Raw genomic sequence first — 23,531 nt, 5'->3', positions numbered from 1 at the left:
AAAGAACTGCGTGCCAGAAAAAGAACCTCCAGCTTAGAAAAAGTTACTGTTGTTGCAACTGCAGATGTTAATTGATATTTTCTGGTTAAATTTGTATTTCAAACACATTGACAACAAACAAAATGGTACAAAGCATTAGAGCCTTTTAAGCTCACACATTCTCTCCAAATAACTGATAACAAATCATGTTCATGGGAAAGTGTATCTCAAATGACAATTCGCTTTTCAGAGATTCCATAGAGTATAAATCAGAGATTGTTATCCCAAGAATTACCGTGCCCTGTGAGGACGTAGGCGATCATGGTTCTCTATAACTTCCAATCCCCTTGTTATTTTCAACAATGCTTGCTCTGATACCTTTGCTCTCTCTCTTTCTGGTAGTTGATCTGCCATCCATTTGGTCCAAATGTTACAAGGTGAAAAAGTCAGTAAACAAGCCTAATGCTACTGCAAAGCGTCAAAATTAGAAGCAGATACCCTTAATGCCAACTATGGTGACGAGAAAATACTTCATAAACTAGGATTAAAAACTAGGATAATGTCCCTTTGTATAGAAAAAATGATGATCATAGTTCATGCCTATAATTTACATCCAAGTTTTTCGCTTTGGAACAGGGCAAGACGACGTTTCAGGCGTACCGTAGGTCTTTATATCGTACTTGCCATCTGCCGCTTTATCAACTAAAACAGAGGTTGTGGAGCCGTGGCTTGGGTCTTCGTCAAAATATCCAAATGGTTTGATCAGGAAGCCATAAGAGCTGCCAACTGTAGTAGTCAGGGGAATGTCCTCTGTATTTGGAATGTGCAATCCGCCAATGTTGACCCATGCAACCAGATCCTCATTCTCGATCGCCTCGTTGTCATTCAGCATGGTATCAAAATTGACAGCAGGGTCTGAGAACGTGAACTGGTTGTATATTGAGGATCCAAACGGCTCCAGATCTTTACGCTTCGTAACAGACATTTGGTACTTGGTCCAAGCACAGCTTTTGGTAATATAGTAATCATCAGTGTATAACTGTTTGACTTTGTTTTGAATGTCAATCCTGTATCCTTTTGAGTTTCCATATGCATTTTTTTCATTTTCATTCATAAAAACATAGTACTTTGGTTTTTGAAAATCGTATCTCAAAACTGCATCTTTCTCTCGGGCTTTCTTCTCCTTGACTATTTGCTTCTTTATTCGGTATGTATTGTCTTCCCATTCATAGCTAACATTGCGAGCAATTACATCAACAGTTTGATAACTATTTTTTACACCAGCGACATCTAGGTCGACTTTATAAAGCATGTAATGATCATGTATTGTCCCGATAGCATTGACGAAGTTTACAAAGCCATACTGTTTTTCTTCTTCGGTTGCAAAGCCAGGCTGGATGTAACCAGAGGCAGTTGCTCGTACCTCAATGACTCCTGACTGGTGCAATATATAGTCGAATATGTAATCATAATTAAACGGAGTTGATATGACTCTTATAACAAGAGCATGGCCCGCCATTCCTCCTTGAAAGCGCGCTCCATCTATCTTTGTTGACTGCTTGTTGATTTCGATCTCAAAATGTCTCCATAATGGCGTACCAGTGTTTGTTTCAAATATACATATTGACTGTTTATTTTTGACAGGAGTACTTGTTTTTATAAAATGGGTACTGTCAATAAATACTGACGTTGATGGGCAATCAATGTCCTCCATTAGATAAGTATTGCTTGTGCCCATTCCCCACGTGGAGTCAATGTAATGTCTATTCGACGTAAGTGGACTAAATCCTGAGTAAAAAGCGGTACCTTCTTGAAGGCTTATCTCGTATGCTATCCTTTTGCCTTGAAATCTGACGTCAAAGAGGCCCAGGCCTCCAGTTGCACGTATCCCATATTCCAGTTGCCAGTTCATATAAGAAACTTTGTTTCCCTGTACAGAGAATCTTTTTCCATTAGGTTCAACCAGTGTTGGGCCACGCAATGGAACCGATGGTTGTTTCGGGCCTCTTCTTTTGATGGATGTTCTTAGAAGCTCAGTTTTATTTGGCTGGGGAACGTGAACAACTTTCAATGTCCCGGCTATATACTTTGCCATCAGTTGCCTTGTACTTTGAAATTTTTGATTGTAATAAACGACCTAGAACAGAGGTTGATTGTCATGTAAATTTCTAGTATGCTGATAAACCAGGTAATTGAATAAAAATTAAAGGGCTACGTAGAAAAGAAAAGACGAAAGGAGTTCAAAAGTTGAATCTAGGAATCTATTTCTAAACGATTTCCGTGCTTTATACGCACTTTATTTCAGTTAGATACTTAGTGGAGGCCAAGAAAGTGTCTCAGTGCTTGTTGATATTTTGCTAATTTGCATTTTATTTCGACAGAATGGTCAATAGTTAAAGCTTCTGCTTTCTTTTCTCCCTTCAACATTTGATAAAAGTCGTATGACTTTCGTTCTTTAGCTTTCCCATTTGATATATTTTCTCAGTATTCACCCAGTACAGTTTTGTTATTTCTATATTGCTTGCTGCTCTTTCTATATGTCATTATTATGATACTTTATCCCTTTTTTCTATGTTCGATTTCTTTATAATAAGTTTTTTATACTTGTCTGAGAAATGAAGTGAATGAATGCCTACCTCAATCAGTTTCATGTTGTTAACATCTGAGTATTCAAAGAGCATTTGAAGCGGAACCAACATAAGATACTGCAACTGCCGATCATAACGACGGTTAAACATCACCTATTTTGAGGTAAAAAAGGTTATCACGTATTTATTTGCTTTAAATGTAATGAAGCAATAAGTGCATTGGGCTCCACGAGAACAAAATGCTCACCCGCTATTGGTGACTATACCAAACAAATGCAAAACTTTTATCATTCTCCAGTTCTGAACAGAATTTCCTAATTCTACCAAACATTATCAATTTTCAATTTGGTAATGTTGTAGAAATCCATACCTGTCAAACTACGGTTGTGTCCAGCCGTAAGATTTTGGGTTAAAACCCTAAGACTGCGCAGATAACGAGAATAAAATCATAAGAAATTCGTAGATTCATTTGTTTGCAGACAAATCCAGAATGAAGAATCAATGTAAGTTACGAAAAAAGACTCATTATGATCAGGTATTGAGAACTGTGATGGTTATTGCAAGGAACTAACTTACAAGGGAACTAATTTTTGGTCCCCTCTCAGCTCGAATTTTTGGGGAATCCGCCCTCCTTGGTTGGCCTGACTGTACCCATTCTACCATTTTCACCCTAAACTCACGAAGAGAAGAACTGACAAATTTAGCAGTTAACATACCCAGCTGTATCTTTTTCCAACTTCGTTTTTCCCTGGTTCACCAATAGCGAACCAATGTAAGCAATGGTCCGAACAATTGTGGATCCAGCTGCCAAAGCTTTCTTTAAGCAACGGATAAAGTTGTTCAGTTTCTCTTTTTATGACAGGAAACATATGTTTAGCATCGATGAACGTGAATGGTCTACCGTAGTACGGAATCTTTTCTTTCCGATTGTCAAGTTTGAGAATTTAATGTGTGGTTGGCTTTGGTAGATTTTCAACGATGTATTCTCTGACGAACGGTTCGTTAGCGCTCCCGTGAAAAACAATCGCTCTTGCTCGACGCTGAGGTTTTGAGCCACCACTGTCAAGGTACTTCAAGACATCGTCCTTGTTTGGGAGGAACAGCTCAACACCATAAACAAAGTTGTCGTTTAATGTTGCCTTTTCAAATATTGTAAGGTTGAGAGATGCTTGTTCTTGAAGGTATTTGTGGACTGCTGTTAGCTCGCCTTCAGTTAAATCTTGAAAGATGTTGGGCTCCCCATCCATTTTAAGGTTCTGCTTGAAAGGCGAAGTGCACGATGTAGAAGCACGGTTTGCCGAGTGTCTATCTGTTCCCTTCGAGTTATTTCTTACTGCTAATGTGATAACGACGATCAACAATACGAGGCACACCAAAAATAGGAGAATGATACATATCTTCCATTTTCTGGACAGTGTTTTGAATGAATTGTCGTTCCCTGTGGATTATAAAGTGAATAATTAGTATAGTTTATCAATGGAAGCAGAAGATGTAGTAGAAAATTATTTACTTTTTGATGAAAAAGATTTTTGGAGTGACATTCAAAATCCGTTGAATGCGTTAACTCTTTGACTTCAATGCAAGACCAGTCAATTCGATGAACAGTTTAAATCCATCATTATGAAAGATATTTTGTTAAAAGAGCAAACGAGCATGAAAGACAATTCATCTACTTAACTTTGGCAGTATTGCTTTTATGTTTTTCCTACGCAGGGCCGTCGGAAGCGGGGGGCGGGAGAGGGGTGCTTGGGGGTGGCTCGAGCTGGGGGGCGGGTTGGAGCCCCCAATAATTCTCAAAACTGTAGTTAATTTCCTTTATAACAGTGTACTGAATAGGAACCAATACATTAGGCAGCCCCTCCTAAAAATTAATTTCGTTCTGACGGCATTGTCTACAGTTCTGTTTGCAAATTTTAAGAAATTTTTCTGAAGTCGACCAACAACTCAAAACAGTCTTACTGCTATGACACGAACTCATTCAAGGTTGTAAGTTATTTGTTTACTAAAAAAGCTCGTATACCAAAGTTTCGTCTGGACATTTCTCATTCCAGCAGAATAAACACTTCTGGTATTTTACATTGCATTGTATCTTAAAGGGCCTCTCCAGCCAAATTTTGCACTTGCATTTTATTGGCTAATCTTAGGAAGTTGAACCAGCTGATCACGAATTCGTGATTTGTTTTTCGATATTTTTTACAGTTTGTGAGATATAAGCCCTTGCATTTCGATAATTGAATTGAATTAACCGACAAAAAATTTTGGGTTTGGTGACACTGTGACGCAATTTTGACGTCACTGTGCATTTCGTTAGTCTCGCCTCAAACCGAATCGAACGACAGCGATTCGCAAATTGAACACTGCAAGTGATGGTACTCTCCATCTGTAGGCAGTTCTGTTCCACCGGCTTTTAGTTTGAGCATTTCAGACACCAATTCTGAAGCCTTTAGTTGTTCATCGTTTCTGGAGAACAACTGAAGTGGCCTACACAGGTGATCAAAAAAAAGGCGTGACACAGCATGGATACATTCCGACCCGCAGACTTAGAATGATTGTAAACATTTAATATTTTTCGATCCTAAAAAGCTCCTGCTGTAGATTTAGATGCAAAAACAACGACTTTGCCATAATACACGCACCAGGTGCTAACTTTTTAGTCAATAAAAAAAATTTTTTGGCTGGAGAGGCCCTTTAAGTTATGCGTCTCAGGCGTAGTTTAGACAGCGCTTTATGGGCGCAGCAAATTAAATTATTGACCATAAAATATTGTGAGTGTCAATTTAATGCGATTTTAATTCGCTGACTAAATCCGAGAGCGAAGCAAATAATTGAATTCAAATATGAATCAAAATATGAATCAATTCAATTCGCTTCGCTGTCTAAAAGCAAACAATAAATTGAAGCGCTCCACGGACGCATTTTGAGCGCATCTAATTGAATTTTATTCGCTGCGCTCATAACGCGCTGTCTAAACTACGCCTCAGTTTTTTTTAATTTAAAGAGAACTCATCTGTTCAACAGTTGGGTGTGGCAAAACCTGACCGCAACTTCGAAATTTTCAACAAAGAGGGAAGGGTATGACAAATGTCATTAGGCTGGCTACGCCACTGTTTTCTATTCTGACTGTAACAGTGCTTTCTGTCGGTCAACTATCTCATTAAGCTAACACGATTTCCCTTCTTCGGTACGCCCCTGACAATTTCAAGTGCGAAAATTGATAAATAACTAAGGTTACAAATAACAAAACAAACGAAACTTTGTTTAACGAAGTCCAAACTAGCGCTTTTACAAGCTTTAGCTATCCACCCGGAGGGGGGGAGGGGGGTTTCTTGAGCCAAAGAATGACGGGAGAGTGCTGCCCAAAATATATCAAAATTACCCAGTTCTAAGGCTTATGGAATCAACTTTAAGTGGCATGGAAGAGACTGAAAGAAAGACGAACTACAACTGATTTATTAAACTACACTCTTTTTTATAAGAACAATTCTATAAGAACACGGGCCTCAAAATTCATCAAAAGTTAAGAACAAATTAAGAACAAGCTGAGGCTGAGCTTCTGCAAAATGCAATTTTGAACAACGTTTTTTCTCAAAATCGAGGATTTTTAGCAATGTGTAGGTGCTTTTTCGGTGAATATTCAAATTTTTCAGCAAATTAAGGCTGTCTCATTCACTTTGTTGGCAAATGAGGCCTGTTCAGTTCAGTTTAGTTTTTATTTCAAAATTCCACTACATACAAGCAATTTAAACATAAACATTAATGTTAATGTTGCAGACCAATATGACTCTCCAGACCAATATGACTCCCAGACCGAAATAACCCCAACAGGACCAATATGACCCCTGAGGTTGCAAGCCTCGATTGCAATTTGTTTTAGGAAATGGCAAGCGAAAACCCTGCCGGCCTCGCCGGGCGAATTAGACAATCTTTTGAAACTTTTAGCTAATCATATCATATTATTTTACGTTAGATTGCCCCTTGCCGTTTGGCGTTGATCCTGCCTATTGTTGATTGACACACAGGGGCGTACCTTGACGATTTGGAGTGGGGGGAGGGGGTGTAAACTGGTGAATTCACCGACCAAAATTTAACTCTTGCTAGTTAATGTATACACACCAATATACTATATAAAGTCAAGATACGCATCTACCGACAATCCATAACATTTACTGACTATCCGTAAAATTTACCGACCAACTTTCCAAAAGTGGGGGGGGGGGGGGTGTACCACCTGCAAACCCCCCGGTAGGTACGCCCCTGTTGACACATTTTCAATGCATTTTTGCAGCGCGCGATTTTTTGCAGGCCACGACAGAAGCTGAACAAATTCCAATGAAATTATTAAGAGACCATGGCAGCAGAGCTGCTTCACGGACGACAAATAAATATATACTTTCAGCAAGTAGATTTAAAGGATAAAATGAGGGACTCAATAATGCGCAAAGATAGAATGCAAAATGGCAAATTTAATGCTGTTAAAAAATTATTTTTGCTATCAAAAATTGTAAGGCCTTTTAAATCTAAGGTCTTTGGCCTTCTAAATCCAGACGATATGCATAAATGTTTTAAGTTCAATTTATTTTTATGGCACTATCAAAAGCGATTCAAACTGCAATAAAGAACACCATTGGGTTGAACTTTTTTGACACCTTTCTTTCTTTGTTTTACGTTACGAAGTAAACGCAAAGGTCTCAAAGGAAATGATCGACAAAACGGTGCTTCCTTATAGACAATTAAGGCAGAGGAATAACAAACGAAACAGCTGCTTAAAGCCTCAAATTAATTCTTTTTGCCCAGACCAATATGACCCTCCCTGGACACGAACAATCCGGAGAGGTATCATGTTTTGCTAGCAGTGGCGGCCTGGCAGGGGGGCCGGGGGGGCAGGGCCCCCCAGCTGACATTTTTATAGGGGCGCCAAAGCTTGTATAGGGCGCCGAAAACTCAAAGAAAGTTTGATAAGGCCGACTTGTCAGGTTATTAGTTCTCTAGGGGGCAAAGACAAAAAAGACGCCATAAAATTCAAACCCATACCCCCTAGAACATTCCAACTTCAAGGGCACGTCTTTGTGCCCCTTCAGTACTGTATTATCCAGACAAAACGTTTGTACTGTTCGCAAGGCAGAAAAATTAATCAATTTTTTAGAGGATTGTCAGGAAACTTACATAGTTAAATTCTTTCGTGTGGAGAACACAGCACTCATAGTGCACACAGACTGTGTTTAGGGTGTTGGGGGACAGTCTGTGTTTAGGGTGCCGGACTCATGCCCCCCTTCCAGGGAAAATTTTGATTTTCGATGAGTCTTTTTGGCTCTGCGGCCTTCAGAGACCTGGTCATGTGGGGGTCTGTAGATTTTGTCTCATTGCTTCATTTCTCACGAAAGGACCAATTTGTCTCGACGATACAAAGATAAGATGGATTCTCTTCCTTATTACAAAGTAATGAAATCCATTTTAAGATTGGAATTAATCAAACGTGCTAAAAGGATGCCCTAAAAATAGCAAAACTTTTAGACGATTTCAAGTAAATGACTGCAAGAAATATTTTGAAATGTTTTTTAAGCCAATCTAAAGGGCGTGGTCGCAAAAAATATTCTGCTCGCTCCGCTCGCAAGAAAGCCTCTTTTATTCCAAGTATCGTAGTTATACCAAGGGCATCCGACAACCTCTCGCCGGAACTTCCCAATGTAGGTTTTTTAGTCAAATAAAGCTATTAACTCGAGCCCCCCCCCCCCCCACTTTGAATTTCTTGGCACCGCCCCTGTTGTAGCGAGGAAGACAAATACAAGTTCATATGTTCATATGTTCATATTCAATCCAACAACTGATCTTTACAATCTAGATCTAATCATTCTATACAACATCACAGTTTGTTAATCAACACATCAAGACAGAACAACAGACATACTGTGCAAACAACAGAGTACAAAGATTCAGATAGAGACGATGACATTATTAAATTACATACAATAACAATCAGTTCCGGGAAGCACATGCTACACTGTACTGCCAATATTCTCAGAAAAAGACGATACTGTTAGTCTTTTTTGATGCTGCCCCCCAGGCGAAAAGGGCCAGGCCGCCACTGTTTGCTAGATCTCATATTTTTAGGATAGCGTTCCCTGAAAGACTGAAAAATGACGAACTACAACTGATTAAATAAATTACGTAGCAAACATCACTTTAGTCAAAAAGGATTTTGTATAAACACGAAATTAGGGGTTCTCGAAAGTGAAGCTAATCCATTTTCATGGGAATCAATGCATTTTTTAAGGGCATTTCGGAGACCCATATTTTGGGATTTTTAAAAAATTCAACCCACCCATCTGGGTGGCATGACCCCGTTCAACTACACATAAGCGTTACCCCCCGGGAAGTTTCATATGACAGAAAGTTGTGTGGGTAGGATGTCGTTCTGTTCTGTTTTGAACCTATGCGTTGTTATATCCAGGGGCGGATCCAGACATTCGCAACATTCGCACTGGCGAATGTCAGATTTCCACATGTCTTTTTGTAATTGTCTGTTAATACATTTTAGCATTGTGAATATTGTACTAGAAATGGCCAGATAATAAAAAAAAGGTCCACAGAATACAAGAAATAAAAGTTTTGTTTCCTGCCCTAGTTGCTATGATGTCACCTTGTTGTTTACTTTTTAGGTTTTATTCCCTCGTTTTCGTGATTTAGATATGATATATTCGAAAGAGGGCTCCCCCTTTTACGCATAAATTCACAGAGCACCAATAAGGTTTGATGCGAATGTCGAATGGAATTATAATATATTAGGCATGCGTGCGCAAATGAAGTAGTACTGAAAAATGTATGCCAAAAATTTGTGCGAATGTCAGTCAAGATATGTTATTTAGCCATCTGAAAACCAATAGGAAATGTATATGGGAAATTTTTTTGCGAATGTGGCGAAGGTAGATGCGAACTATGTTCGGTAGCCAGTTGAGGGAGAGAACCTTGGAAAGAGAGCAGATTGAAACCTCGCTTCCACATCAACCGCCATGATTGTTGTTGGAAAGCTGTGGAGATATTTGCTTGCAGAAGAGGAGCAATTGTACTTCAGAGGGAGTGAAAGGAGTCAAATATAAGATGATTTTTAATTTGAATCAGCGGATTTCTTATGAAGATGTTCAAAGTTTGTCGAAGATTTTGGTTGATGGATGGAATTTGATAGATGGCAATATGCGAGGACAGTTCAGTTGGACCTAAAATTGTTGAACCAAAATTTTGCCTATGTTTTCATTTTCATGATGGAGGACGTTATTTAGACAGAGATTCAGACTCAAATAATATTTTGAAAAATACGTGTTGCATTTTAAGGTAAATAGCCATTTTTATGCAGGCTTTCAATCAGAACTTTTAGGGTTCAAGTCAGGTACATCTTGATAATGATGATGTAGCATTCTGACGAATGATGCTGTTCTATAAATATCTTGATGAATTTGAATATGCTGAATTTTAGAGTTCTAGATATTTTTTATTGATAGATGTTGTTATTATCACAAACCTGTAAATAGTTTGACTGTGCTGGGGATTTGTTTTTGAATAAGATATTGCATTTCCTACGGCGTATTCTTTTCTTGTTAATTTTATGCTGTCAGTTTTGGAAAAATCTAGACTGCCATATTTGTAAATGAGAAATTGTAATAGTATTTTGATTTTATTTGTCTGGTCATGCCGTAAATATGGTAACCCTTTTCACGAGTTTAACCTCTAAAACTAGTAAAATTATTTGTGGTTTCCACACTATAAGAGTATACCATTTGAAACTTTTGGTTCTGAAATACCCTTAAGATTCATTAATTTTTGTTTATGAATTTGCAAGTGACTGACAGTTTTCTTTTCTATGTAATTGTGTGTGTAAATAAATGTAAATATGGGTAGTAAATAAGTGCAATCAATGGAATGATCCTAATGGGGGAATTACTACATTATTAATAAGAAATTCACAGCAAGTTGGTTCTGCCAAGTAAATATCTCATATAAATCCATATAGTAAAAGTTACCATGTTTGCCTTATTTTTTTGCCATTACTGACTTTGTTTGATGTACATTTAAAATTTGTATATAATATATATTTATGATGTTCTTGTTGTGGAAAGAAAATGAATTGTTTTAAATTCTGTTACATTTGCTGTTTTACCAACACCTGAAAATACTAAAATTGTATGATGTGTATTGACCTAACTGGTATTTTTGGCCATGTTTAAGGCACATCACACAGCAGTTTAGATAGAAAGGTGAATGCACAAAATAAATAACAGAAAAGCTCTGAGCCCCTAAGGTACTTGGTGTTGAAGTCAAACATTTGGGTGGATATTGCATTGAAAATTTCTACACTAAACACAGTATTTGATTGTTAAATAATATCATTGTATAAATAGAACTAAGATTCCTTTCTTTAAATGGCTGTTTTTTAAGTGAGTGACATAAAATGTTTTTCATGAGTTTTTCTCCCTGAGAAGGGGTGATACACACATCTAATATACCCTTATTTTAGCTCATCCTCTTTGTTCTTGACAATTTGTGGTTCTGTGCCTAGACTTGCCATTAAATCATTATTAAGAGGACATTTCAAATCTTTGCTGCTGTTTTTCCATCGCAAAAGCCATGTAGGAAACAAAACATGCCAACACAACAAAAACTTGATGAGTGTTTCTCAAAATTTTTCCAGAGATCTCTTTTCTTGTTCACTCAATAAGTAAAATGCCAAATTGTCAATGAAATCCAGACCTGGCTGTTATTCTTAATATTTATCCTTAAATTTCTCAACCTTTGAGCCTCAACATTTTCTGTTTCCTAATCCTAAAACTTAATATAAGGAAAAATACATCTTTAAGTGGAAAACTTCGATTCTGAGACTATAGTAAAATGTGACTGATTTTTTTTTGGGCGTGGTCATATAGGCGTGGTCGAAACTTTGCGAATGTCAGATTTCTGTCTGCATCCGCCCCTGGTTATATCTCCATCACATCTGTAGTTCTATCAGCCAAATTTCCTTTTTATGTACAAGGAATGAGTACCTTATTTGCAATGTATTACCAGTTCGATATTTTTATGAATGGGATAATAACCAAATATTGGTAACTGCTGATACAGATAGATTAGTGTCAAGATAATTTCAAAGCGTTTGCTAGAGGGACTGTGAAATGTAAAATTGAATGCTCGTACCTTTTTGTTGCGTTTCATCTCGGAATATCTTTTGTTTTTCCATGACGACTTGGTTCGTTCATTTGCCTCGAAGCTTCTCTCCAGGCAACGGTGCACTCAAACGAATTCCGAGATAACCCGATCAACAGAAGGACGGTGTTACTAGAACCACGTTGGACTGGAACAGCAGCTGTTGCACGTCTCAAAGGGACTTCAAACAAAGCTAACACACCAGCCACATCGTGTTGAACAAGGGACAAAAGCATAATAGAGGGTCATATTTTGCGGGGCCTAAGGGCCAGTGGCGAAGTGGCCCACCGGCCCATCGGCCCGTGGCCGGTGGGCCCCCTTTAAAATCTGGCAAAAAGGGCCCCATCTTTCCAGAAAAAAGGCCCAATTTTAGGAATGTGGGGCCTTAAGATGTCCCATTACGAATAATAAATATCATGGATTACAAAACTGAGGTCGAATAAACGTCATAGCATGTGGTTATAAAACGAATTGGGTCGAAGCTAAAAGAGAATGTCTTTTGACTTTTTAATATGATGGAATTTTCTGAAATTTTTGATTTTTTATAGAACCAGGTTCAGTTAATCTGCCCGGCATTAATTGTAGAGTTCACTTAAATTTTTGCCAGTTAGCAAAAAAGTAAGGAGTGATTCAGTAACAAACTCGGCGTTAACTTTTTCTTTGACTAAAGCCATAGCATTAAGATAATGCGATGCGAATGATACTTCAACGGGGGTTGCTGCATCGTCTTAAAGATTCGTTTACCGAATAATCTGGTTTCATTGACCCATTGTCTATCGTTACCAAATGCAAACACTTTACACCAGTATCTGTGGTTTCATTTAGGGAGTAAATTGTGACCTTCAGGATTTTGCCAGTTGTTTTGAATGGTTGGCAGCCACATATTTTGTGGTTGGCAGCCAAATGTAGCCAGTTAAAAGCAGTATAAAAAAGCTAAATTTTTGCTAATTTTTGGGAGTGATAACGTGATCAAAATTTGCTTTGTAGCTTACAAAAGTTTTCACTTGCTTTTATCTAAAACTGTCTGTTATCTTTTACTTTGTTTCATCATTCATCATTTGCAATTTTGAAATTATTTTGAAATTATAAAGTTTTGAATATTATTTGTGCAAAAATGTTTGTTTTCTTTTCATTTTCGTTGCTTTTTGCAACATGCTGCCAGAATTCAGCCAAATTTTGCTTCTTCGGCCAAATTAATTTATGACGGCCAAGGGGTTTTGAGAAACTGCTAAAATGGAGAAATTTGGCCATCAAACCATGAATCTGAATTGCCTTTTCATTTATGAGCATCCCAGACTATGGTGTTTTTTGGTTTTTTATGGGCCATATCTTTGCAGCTTTTCTCGAAACTCGAAACTTGCGAAATCAAGCATATTCATTGCAATATTTATCTGTTTGTTAAATTTCTCTGGAGCTGTGCTGCTTTCCCCACCTGCTTCTATCTTGTTGTGGGTGGGTGGAAATCAGCCTCCCTACATCGACAGAATTAGTTTGCTGCGAGAATCCGAGCCATTGTCTCATCTGGTAGAATTCCTCTGAGAACAAGTCTCAGATCTCTGCGATCTTAGTCGTTTATTTCTTAAAATTTAATGCATGATTTAATGAAATATTTTGTCCGGGACAAAAGCTGGGTGAAGCTTTTACAAGTCTCTTTTACTTATGGAAAGTTCTAAACTGCATTCAGCCCATCAAATTCTTTGCCATCAAATCTCTTCAAAAAGTTTTGATGCTATAAACGAAAACCTCGTTACAGATGGCAAATAAGCTCTTCTCTCACTGATGTACAAATTGTGCTTGTTTCTTCTTATTCTCTTTTCGCCCAGTTTGAAAGCATGATATTTACCCCCATCTTGTTTGTAATGCAGAAACCACGCACCAGATCTCAATTTTAAGAATTACGCCAAATTTGTCATAAGATTGTGGTAGATTTGCAAAAATTTATGCTAGATTTCAAATCAAGGCAACCCTGCTCGAGAAAGAGGCTAATGCATGCTCAGAATATCAAAAGTGGCCAGAGTTGCAATTTGTCCTTTTGGACAACCCAGTGTAATCATTCTTGGGGGTTCTACAATCCTTTATTTGGGCCCGCGTCGCTTTCACTGTTAAGGTCACCACCATGGTTAGAAATTTTGGCCGAACTCAAGAAATAGTTTGAAAATATGACATTACAGGGATGGCCAGAAAATACATCAAACATATTTACAACATCAAGTTTGACAAAAGGAGGATCCTAGGCAATGCCTGTTAGCTTTCTTTTACAATAATTTCCATGGTTCAAAGAGACTTGATTTTGACATAACAATGGGAAAGAAGTTGGAGTTGGTTTTATAATAAACCTTCAAGCGTCAGAATAGGAAGAACGTTTAACAACGAGGAATTAGTTGGAAAAGGTTCAAGCGATGCGAATGTGGCGAGTCAGAATTATAGGAGCTGACTCTACGATAATCTGGACTGAAACAAAACAAAACTGGGTAAAAATAGAAGGAAATGGAAAAAGGCGTGAAGTACAACAAAAATAAACAACATCTTCAAAATGTTCTGCGAAGATTTCCTTCTCGAATGAGCAGGTAAAAAATGCTAAGGCTTTAGCTTTCTCTTCCTTGCACACTTATTTGTCGCTAAAGATGAAAGTTTTTGACCGGTGAAATGTGTTCAAGAAAAGCCAATCTCCTCAAACTTTCTCAGTAATTGCAAGAAATGACGTCCCTGGTGATACTTTGTTCACAATTACCGATAACCAAGATCATAATCTCAACTTTTAGCGACAAACGCAACATTTCCGACACACATAACTTTAAACAAATTTCTAAATGCAACAATAAAAAACCCTGTATAGCCTGTAGAAGACAGTAACAAAATGTTCTCAGTAAGATATCTTCAAAAGTAGAGAGTCAAACTATGTCTACATTTCTAGGAATATAAAGCTTTTAATGCATTCCAGTTGCATCTTGTCTCCCTTTCTTTTTCAGTTTACAATGGTAGACATGTGCTGGAGCAAAAATTTTGTTCCAGCTTCCTATGCGTTACACGATTCTTGTCTGATCGAAGCACAAACAAGGAGCGGGGCTGAGCCCTCCACTGTTTTGATGTATATTGTCAAATCTATCTGGTTAGCATTAAAGTAATCTACCTTTCTAGAAATTGATTCAAAAATCTGTCTTGTCCTTGCAAACACTGAAACTGAGGGCCCAATGAGAAATTTTTTCCGATTTTGGAACTTCCATTAAATATCGTATTATTGCATTAGGAAAAGTGAGCCCTAGGCCCTGAATACTGCGTGCTTACATGGGGCCCCAAATCTTGGAAAATGTTTTTTAAGTACTAAGATACCTCTAAGTGTTATTTATATTTATTCTGTATTCAGTTATCTCGTAAGAGTCTAGGTGTAATGGCAAGAGAAGAGGGCCCCTACTAAACAATCCAAGTTACCATTTCATAGTAAAATGAAGAAAGATTGCAACAATTTTTGGAAGGCCCACCGGGCGATCGCCCGGTAGCCCGACCGGCCAATCCGCCCCTGACCTTTCTTTCTAGTTTGCTAGTTTTAGGTCTGCCATCTTTAGTTTGAGTTTCAGAAAAGATATGGCTTCCTCACACCTCAGATATTTTGTAATTTAAACTTGCTATTCTTTATGCATCTTAGGTTAGTTTTCTTATAACTTTTAACTTTGTTTCTTCGAGAAAGTCTCTTGTGCAAAATTACTGAAATCCAAATCAGACAGAATTTTTATTATTTAATGTTAAATTTCAATTAGTGTACTCAGCGCCCATTTGTAATCAACAGCTCAACTTTGCTATTAGTGCTACATATGTTATGTTGCTTAGAAATTGATCGATTATGATGAAATGCTCACTTGACCACACCCTAATTTGACCACGCTCTAACTTGACTACCTGGGCCCCCCAGGTATTTGTGGCCGGTTAAAAATTCTGAGCCAGTCCGCCACTGCCTAGGGCCGCCAAATCCGTAAATTGGGCCAAAGGAAGGCTTAGAGGGGCCTATCCAGTAAAATATGCGATATAGAAAAACTGGGGTACGAAAAAATTGATGTAGAAGGACCCAAGAGTGACTTTTTATCTCAATTATCTATTTATGCCATGCTTCGACAGTGACGTCAGAACGAAGTTCATATTGTTAAAAGCATCACACTGTTAAAAAGGAAAATACTACAGTTTGGCAATTGTTGGGGTCTCCATCCCCCATGACCCCGCTTCCGACGGCCCTGTTCTACTTTTTGTATAATTGCTTTTTGCAAAAAGGACAAGGTTTTAAGAACCCGTGAAAACCTCTCACTTTCAAAATAAAAAGAATGAAACATGTTAAAAATTGAAAACGCATGAATACGATTTGCACAGTAGATCATTTTAAACAGTAACAAGTGACAAGAGTTGTTAAGACATCTAGATAGGATAATAAATTTTGAAGAGTGGTTTTCTCATTGGTCGAGTTAACAAAAAGTTCCAGACGATTCGAAGCAGCTTACCCTTGTGGCATAGATGTATAACAGCAACAGGGCCTCCGACGAAGGAGGGGGCCGGGGGGCCATGGCCCCCTCACTTTTTTGCAAAACAATGGGGTTTTTTTAAAAAACTTTTATTATGATTGTAATATTTTCTTTTGGTCCCTCCACTTTCCAACCTGCGTCGGAGCCCATGAGCAACATCTCGTTTTCATGAATAACTCAATGAGGTGTCTAACTAAATGCAATGAACTCTTTGCTTTTTCTTAGCTTTTAATCATCTTTTCGTTGTGGATAAACTTCAAGTCAGTAGTATGTTAAGAAAAGTCAGTTGTTGGCGAGATGGCGAAAGCATTACAGGAACTTGTTCTAATTTATAACAAAATTAAAATGCTTATTAGATTGAACTTTCGTCCTTCCTATCAATTTTCATTTCTATGCCATGGCGCCCTACTGCAAGTGAAACAAGCAAAGCATGGTGTAAAGCAGTTAAACAAATTTTTTGCACCTTTGAGAAGAGCCTTTAGTAAAATTCATTATTATTGGAGTATCTTATAAAATTTTCAGGGACAGCTTACCTTATAAACATCGAGGGGGGGGGGGGAATAGGTTGAAGGTATGCAAAAAAGGTTTTCAGCTTGAAAAAACCGCGTGTACCAATTTGGGGGGGGGGGGATCTTTGGCTCCTTTGGAATCATATAACAAAGAGTATCTAAATACAAAGTAGAAAGTCAACCAAGGAACTGTGTGCCAGAAATAGGTTTCTTTTCATAAGAGTGTCGTTAAGAAAACGTGCTTGCTGATACGAACCTCAAGTTAAGTAAAATTTACTGTTCTGGCAACTACAGCAGTTTTTTCCTAGCTAAATCTGCATTTCTTTAACAACAAATCAAATGTGTCAAAGTATTTGATGAGGGCCTTTTAAGCCTATACATTGTCTCCCTACAACAGCTCTTTTCACGAAATATAACCAGAGAATGTTATTCCAAGAAAAGCTATAAGTCAACCACTGAGCAAGACAGATCCACGCAAAAACATCTAATTCTCAGAGAGGTTAAAAGGTGTACAAATAAATAAACAAATCTTGTTACTACAGAACGTCAAAATTCAATGAAAAATCCCCTTAATGTTAAATATGGTAACAAGAAAGACTTGAGCAATAGAGGCCTTAAACTAAGATAAAGTTACTTTCTTAAGAAAATCTGATGATCATAGTTAATGCCTATAATTTACATCCAAGTTTTTCGCTTTGGAACAGGACAAGACGACGTTTCAGGCGTACCGTAAGTTTTTATATCGTACTTGCCATCTGCCGCTTTATCAACTAAAACAGAGGTTGTGGAGCCGTGGCTTGGGTCTTCGTCAAAATATCCAAATGGTTTGATCAGAAAGCCATAAGAGCTGCCAACAGTAGTAGTCAGGGGAATGTCCTCTGTATTTGGAATGTGTAATCCGCCAATGTTGACCCATGCAACCAGATCCTCATTCTCGATCGCCTCGTTGTCATTCAGCATGGTATCAAAATTGACAGCAGGGTCTGAGAACGTGAACTGATTGTATATTGAGGACCCAAACGGCTCCAGATCTTTACGCTTCGTAACAGACATTTGGTACTTGGTCCAAGCACAGCTTTTGGTCATGTAGTAATCATCAGTGTATAACTGTTTGACTTTGTTTTGAATATCAATCCTGTATCCTTTTGGGTTTCCATATACATTTTTTTCATTTTCATTCATAAAAACATAGTACTTTGGTTTTTGAAAACCGTATCTCAAAACTGCATCTTTATCTCGGGCTTTCTTCTCCTTGACTATTTGCTTCTTTATTCGGTATGTATTGTCTTCCCATTCATAGCTAACATTGCGAGCAATTACACCGACAGTTTGATAACTATTTTTTACACCAGCGACATCGAGGTCGACTTTATAAAGCATGTAATGATCATGTATTGTCCCGATAGCATTGACGAAGTTTACAAAGCCATACTGTTTTTCTTCTTCGGTTGCAAAGCCAGGCTGGATGTAACCAGAGGCAGTTGCTCGTACCTCAATGACTCCTGACTGATGCAATATATAGTCGAATATGTAATCATAGTTAAACGGAGTTGATATGACTCTTATAACAAGAGCATGGCCCGCCATTCCTCCTTGAAAGCGCGCCCCATCTATCTTTGTTGACTGCTTGTTGATTTCGATCTCAAAATGTCTCCATAATGGCGTACCAGTGTTTGTTTCAAATATACATATTGACTGTTTATTTTTGACAGGAGTACTTGTTTTTATAAAATTGACACTGTCAATAAATACTGATGTTGATGGGCAATCAATGTCCTCCAGTAGATTTGTATTTATTGTGCCCATTCCCCAGGATGAGTCAAGGAAATGTTTATTTGAGGTAACTGGACTATATCCCGTGTAGAATGCTGCGCCTTCTTGAAGGCTTATCTCGTATGCTATCCTTTTGCCTTGAAATCTGACGTCAAAGAGGCCCAGGCCTCCAGTTGCACGTATCCCATATTCCAGTTGCCAGTTCATATAAGAAACTTTGTTTCCTTGTACAGAGAATCTTTTCCCATTAGGTTCAACCAATGTTGGCCCACGCAATGGAACCGATGGTTGTTTCGGGCCTCTTCTTTTGATTGATGCTCTTAGAAGCTCAGTTTTATTTGGCTGGGGAACGTGAACAACTTTCAATGTCCCAGCTTTATACTTTGCCATCAGTTGCTTTGTACTTTCAAATCTTTGATTGTAATAAACGACCTAGGATAGGAAGTTGATTGTGATGTAAACATTTAGTTTGCTAATTAACCTGATAATATGCCTCTTCATGTTTGTTCAATGAAAATACTTGCTTGATACAAGAGAAATGCCGAGAGAATGAAGAAAATTAGTGGTCAAGTTGAAAGTAGGAAAGAGCATTCCCAGTGTTTTTGATGTTTATTTGTTTCCCACAGATTTCTTTTATTCTATGCTTTTTTGTAAGAGCTTAAAAGTGGGCTTGATATACTTCTGGTTTCTTTTATCTAGCACTAAAAGAAATCCCTGTTTAACTACTTTCTTAAAATCAGCTGGTTCTCTCTCATGGTTTGTCATTACAATCTTGTTGTCGGTTGTCTGCTTTAATGATACTTGAATTTTTTATTTTACGTCATGCTATCTTACCAATTCTTTTTGCATTAGTGGCTTTCTTGATACAAGTACTTTATTGATGTCTGAGAAATGAAATGAATGACTGCCTACCTCAACCATTTTTATGTTGTTTACATCTGAGTATTCAAAGAGCATCTGAAGTGGAACCGTCATCAGATATTGAAACTGCCGATCAAAACGACGATTAAACTGCACCTGTTTTGCAATAACATGGTTATTAATTCCATCTGTTCATTTACTTCTAGTAAGGTCATAGATGTTAGTAAACCGAAATGATAACGTCAAAAAAATGTAGTTCAAGAACGTATGAATTCTGAATATATTACCCGAATGAACACTATCAAATACCTGTTATATTTGCTACAAAATTTCTGAGACAAAATCGCCAGTGGCGTGGTTTGACTTTCCAGACTAAAGAGGTGACGGGTCGTCAGAGGAGACAAATTTAGGTGTTATTTAACCTACCGGTGGAAGATTTGACCGACAAACTAAGGTTTTCTGGACCAAATGAAGATTTGCCAACAAACTCATGAAGAATTGGTAGGGTGTCATGCCCCCTTCATTCGTGTACAGATTTTTTCCCATAAAACCATTCACTGTATTTTGGCTTTGGTTCTTAAACTAGGGAGCCAATGAAGGCAAACTAATATTCCGTTAGCAAGTTTCAGACCATTATTTGGCCTCATGCCTATTATTATAATAGCTGAAATTTCACGTATGGAGGAATTTTCCTATGTTCCCTCAGCTCATGTGGTAAAAATTTTAAAATTCTAAGCAAGATTTTGAACAAGGTTTGCCAACGCGCTGCTCCCATTTGGATTAAGTACCAATTCTTTACCACTCTTGATTCTAAAAAAGCTTAAAAATCTAAGACGCTAAATATTGAACCATGTGCCTTCCAAGGGTGAGAAGTCCTTGGACTTTATCAAACTGACAGTCCCTAGGCCAAAATTTTTCCAATATCAGCATCCATCTAGCTGCAGGGGGCACGAGGGGCTGTTCCCCCCTAAATGAAAATATTGACAACAACTTGCCCCTCCGGCTACAGTCTTTCCAAATTATATTTTGAAATGTTGGCATAAATATAATTCTGTGAGCTTGATTTAGTCCAAGTATATCTGTTTGTTATATATCTGTTTTCTTGTTTTAAAGCCTGTCCCCCTCAGGTATGGTTCTTGCTCGAGTTTGCCCACCCTAGCCGACATATACAGCTACGTGGTTGGATATCAGGCTTTCTTTTTGGAAACAAATTTCTGTCAAAGGGCGGTATCAGTTTTGTGGGTCTTTTGTTTGGAAATTTGACGCAGAGGTAAATTGATATAACTTATCTACAATTTGATACCTATAGTATCAGATTCACCCTAAATTCACGCGAAGAATTATATCATATTGTTTAGCAGTAGACATACCCAACTATATCTTTACCCGACTACATCTCTTCCCGGTTCACTAAAAGCGATCCAGTGTAAGCAATGATCGGAACAGTTGTGGATCCAGCTACCAAAGCTTTCTTTAAGCAACGGATAAAGTTGTTCAGTTTCTCTTTTTATGACAGGAAACATATGTTTAGCATCGATGAACGTGAATGGTCTATCTTTTCTTTCCGATTGTCAAGTTTGAGAATTTTATGTGTGGTTGGCTTTGGTAGATTTTCAACGATGTATTCTCTGACGAACGGTTCGTTAGCGCTCCCGTGAAAAACAATCGCTCTTGCTCGACGCTGAGGTTTTGAGCCACCACTGTCAAGGTACTTCAAGACATCGTCCTTGTTTGGGAGGAACAGCTCAACACCATAAACAAAGTTGTCGTTTAATGTTGCCTTTTCAAATATTGTAAGGTTGAGAGATGCTTGTTCTTGAAGGTATTTGTGGACTGCTGTTAGCTCGCCTTCAGTTAAATCTTGAAAGATGTTGGGGTCCCCATCCATTTTAAGGTTCTGCTTGAAAGGCGAAGTGCACGATGTGGATGATAATGTAGCAGCACCGTTTTCCGCGTGTCTATCTGCTCCCTTCGAGTTATTTCTTACTGCTAATGTGATAACGACGATCAACAGTACGAGGCACACCAACATTAGGAGAATGATACATATCTTCCATTTTCTGGACAATGTTTTGAATGAATTGTCATTCCCTGTGAATGATAATGTTTCAGCTTCAGTAATAAGTTTATCGATATTTGGAAGGACAGGACATTGTAGAAAATAATTTACTTTTTAAACGCTATTGGATTAATTGTCTTGAGTTGCCTGATGATCGCATTGAGAGTGAAACTCGGAGTAAAATATTAGAACCATCCTGTTTTTTACTAAAATTTCTTGGTGTTCAATTCAAAATTCGACATTGACAAATTTCAGTAAGACACAAAAGCAATCTTCCATTCTCTTTTTAAAAAATTGAAATCTACAAGGCTTTGTCTCCAGGGCCTCCGACGAAGGGGGCGGGGGAGCTTGGCCTCCCCCCACTTTTTTGCAAAACAATAGAGTTTTTCAAAATCTTTTGTTATGGGTCTTAAATTTTCATTCTTTGTCGGAGCCCATGGTCTCTAAGAAAATTGGTAGCAACCTCTTATCTTTGTTGCCCTCTATACGGAACTACGGCTACATCGTGTTGACTGCGTAACATCAATTAGCTATCTGTTTTGGTTTTGGCCAATTGACGTTACGGCTTCAAGGTCAAATCAGCGTTGAAAAAAAGCCAAATTAGGCCTGCATAAAGACGCGGTACCAACACAAACAAAAATTTAAATCTGCAAGCGAGGCTAAAGACTTTTAGTTCAAAATTTTTCGTGACAAACTTTCTGACAAATGTTAGCTTGAAAATATTTTTGCACGAAGTTTAGAGTTATCCGAAAGTTTGTCATGCCGACAATTTTTGCATGATACGCATGCGCAATGTTTATTGTCTGAAACAAAAGCTGAAATCTTCAAACATTAGTTTCTGCAAAATCTCTTCCTTCTAAGCTTATGCTATCATCGTTCTCGTCGTCTATAAAAAGCCTCTTTCACTTTCTTCTTTTCCTCTCTCTGTCTCGTCTGACTCAGCAGTATCAATGCCTTCGCGAAATGACTGATAATAACTTCAGCCAGAAGCATGCCCGAGGTTAGAGGGAGGCTGGGAGTAAGCCCCCCAAGATGGAGAAAATACTATTGTTTGGTTGATATACTATGTTTCAGTTTGTTGCTTTAGCCCAAACCGAAAGTTTCTTCTGGCCTTTGGCTTGGCAAGAAGACTATTTTGAAGTTTAAGCTTGTAATAAATATATGCAATTATGACTTTAAACAGGTGACAGATAATATGAATGTTAAAAAGAAAGTAAATGTTTTCTTATTTCTCTTCTATACATTTTAGAATATTTGACATCGGAAGCGGAAGGAGACTTTGCTTGAAGGGGTCTAGCTGTAATTTAAATATGCCTTATAAGTAACTAAGAATTTGAGCAAGTTTGGGATTGAAAGTTTCTTAACACTGTCAGATTTTCAGTAGGCCTACATAGAGATTCTTAAAAGTTTCTCAAGAGTTCAGTTACAATTTTAAAAGTTTGTATGAATCAATAACCTGATGTGGTTTTGCTTCAAGCATCTAAAAGATTGAGCAACATTTTTTGAAAGTTTATTTGTTCGAAATTTACAAAATACGCGCCGAAGTTAACTGTCCGAAATTTTTTCCGCTGAAAAGCTGTTTACTAAGTGTAAACAGGTTTTCCATTCCATCTATACATTGCCTTTCTCAGATGAATTAGCCCTTGCTATCCTGGTTAGCAGACTCGCTCTATAAAAAAGAGAGAAAGCTATCTCTCTATAAAGGAATGAGTTTGGTACCCAGGGTACACCTGTGCGTATCAAAATTCAAATTCAGTTTCATTTTCGTTCAGTAGCATTTACAAATAACATAAAGTCATTTGAAGTGATTTCCCTCCGCAACAACGTATACATATTTCCTAGCTTAGAATTTCGATTATTATTTTTCCACTTTATACTCGAAGAAAAACTTAACTATGTCTTAAAATACTTGCCATTTTAAAGCTATAAAAATGATATAAAATTTTGCTTTGAATGAAAACATTGATATAAAATGTTTTATCCATCGTTTAGATTTGATTCATACATGAACTTTCACAAATATGTGAGAATAAGTAAACAAATATAAACAAGCTTTTTTCTTCGGCAGTTT

The 23,531-nt window shown here is 37.7% G+C and overlaps 3 protein-coding genes across 3 annotated transcripts in view; 1 reads left to right on the top strand and 2 right to left on the bottom strand.

Annotated features, from left to right (window-relative positions):
- Nucleotides 1-23,531, top strand: part of LOC135693694 (deaminated glutathione amidase) — a 47,930-nt gene that overhangs the window by 16,981 nt on the left and 7,418 nt on the right. The window lies entirely within an intron of this gene.
- On the bottom strand, nucleotides 34-11,950 carry LOC135693686 (diamine oxidase [copper-containing]). The gene is given in 4 exon segments (XM_065212226.2): nucleotides 34-2,116; nucleotides 2,616-2,720; nucleotides 3,284-4,005; nucleotides 11,745-11,950. Coding segments are annotated over 4 exon segments (2,400 nt in total). The 5' UTR covers nucleotides 11,788-11,950; the 3' UTR covers nucleotides 34-586.
- On the bottom strand, nucleotides 13,032-21,777 carry LOC135693617 (diamine oxidase [copper-containing]-like). The gene is made up of 3 exons (XM_089111231.1): nucleotides 20,944-21,777; nucleotides 19,453-19,589; nucleotides 13,032-18,972 (listed from the first exon to the last, which is right to left on the bottom strand). Exons 1-3 carry the CDS (start codon nucleotides 21,431-21,433, stop codon nucleotides 17,443-17,445), a joined length of 2,157 nt encoding a protein of 718 aa, XP_088967357.1. The 5' UTR covers nucleotides 21,434-21,777; the 3' UTR covers nucleotides 13,032-17,442.

Source organism: Rhopilema esculentum, chromosome 11 (assembly GCF_057945365.1).
Source record: "Rhopilema esculentum isolate cy_ngs chromosome 11, ASM5794536v1, whole genome shotgun sequence".
NCBI classification, from domain to species: Eukaryota; Metazoa; Cnidaria; class Scyphozoa; order Rhizostomeae; family Rhizostomatidae; genus Rhopilema; species Rhopilema esculentum.
This window is presented reverse-complemented; position numbering and strand designations above follow the sequence as displayed.

What these genes read in the sequence shown, in the direction of transcription:
- LOC135693617 (XM_089111231.1), bottom strand. Translation starts at nt 21,433, where the DNA reads ATGTTGGTGTGCCTCGTACTGTTGATCGTCGTTATCACATTAGCAGTA. An exon ending in AGAAAAGATAGACCATTCAC is followed by an intron (nt 19,590 to 20,943) that starts GTTCATCGATGC and finishes GTAAATGAACAG; the next exon opens with ATGGAATTAATAACCATGTT. An exon ending in ACAACATAAAAATGGTTGAG is followed by an intron (nt 18,973 to 19,452) that starts GTAGGCAGTCAT and finishes TTCCTATCCTAG; the next exon opens with GTCGTTTATTACAATCAAAG.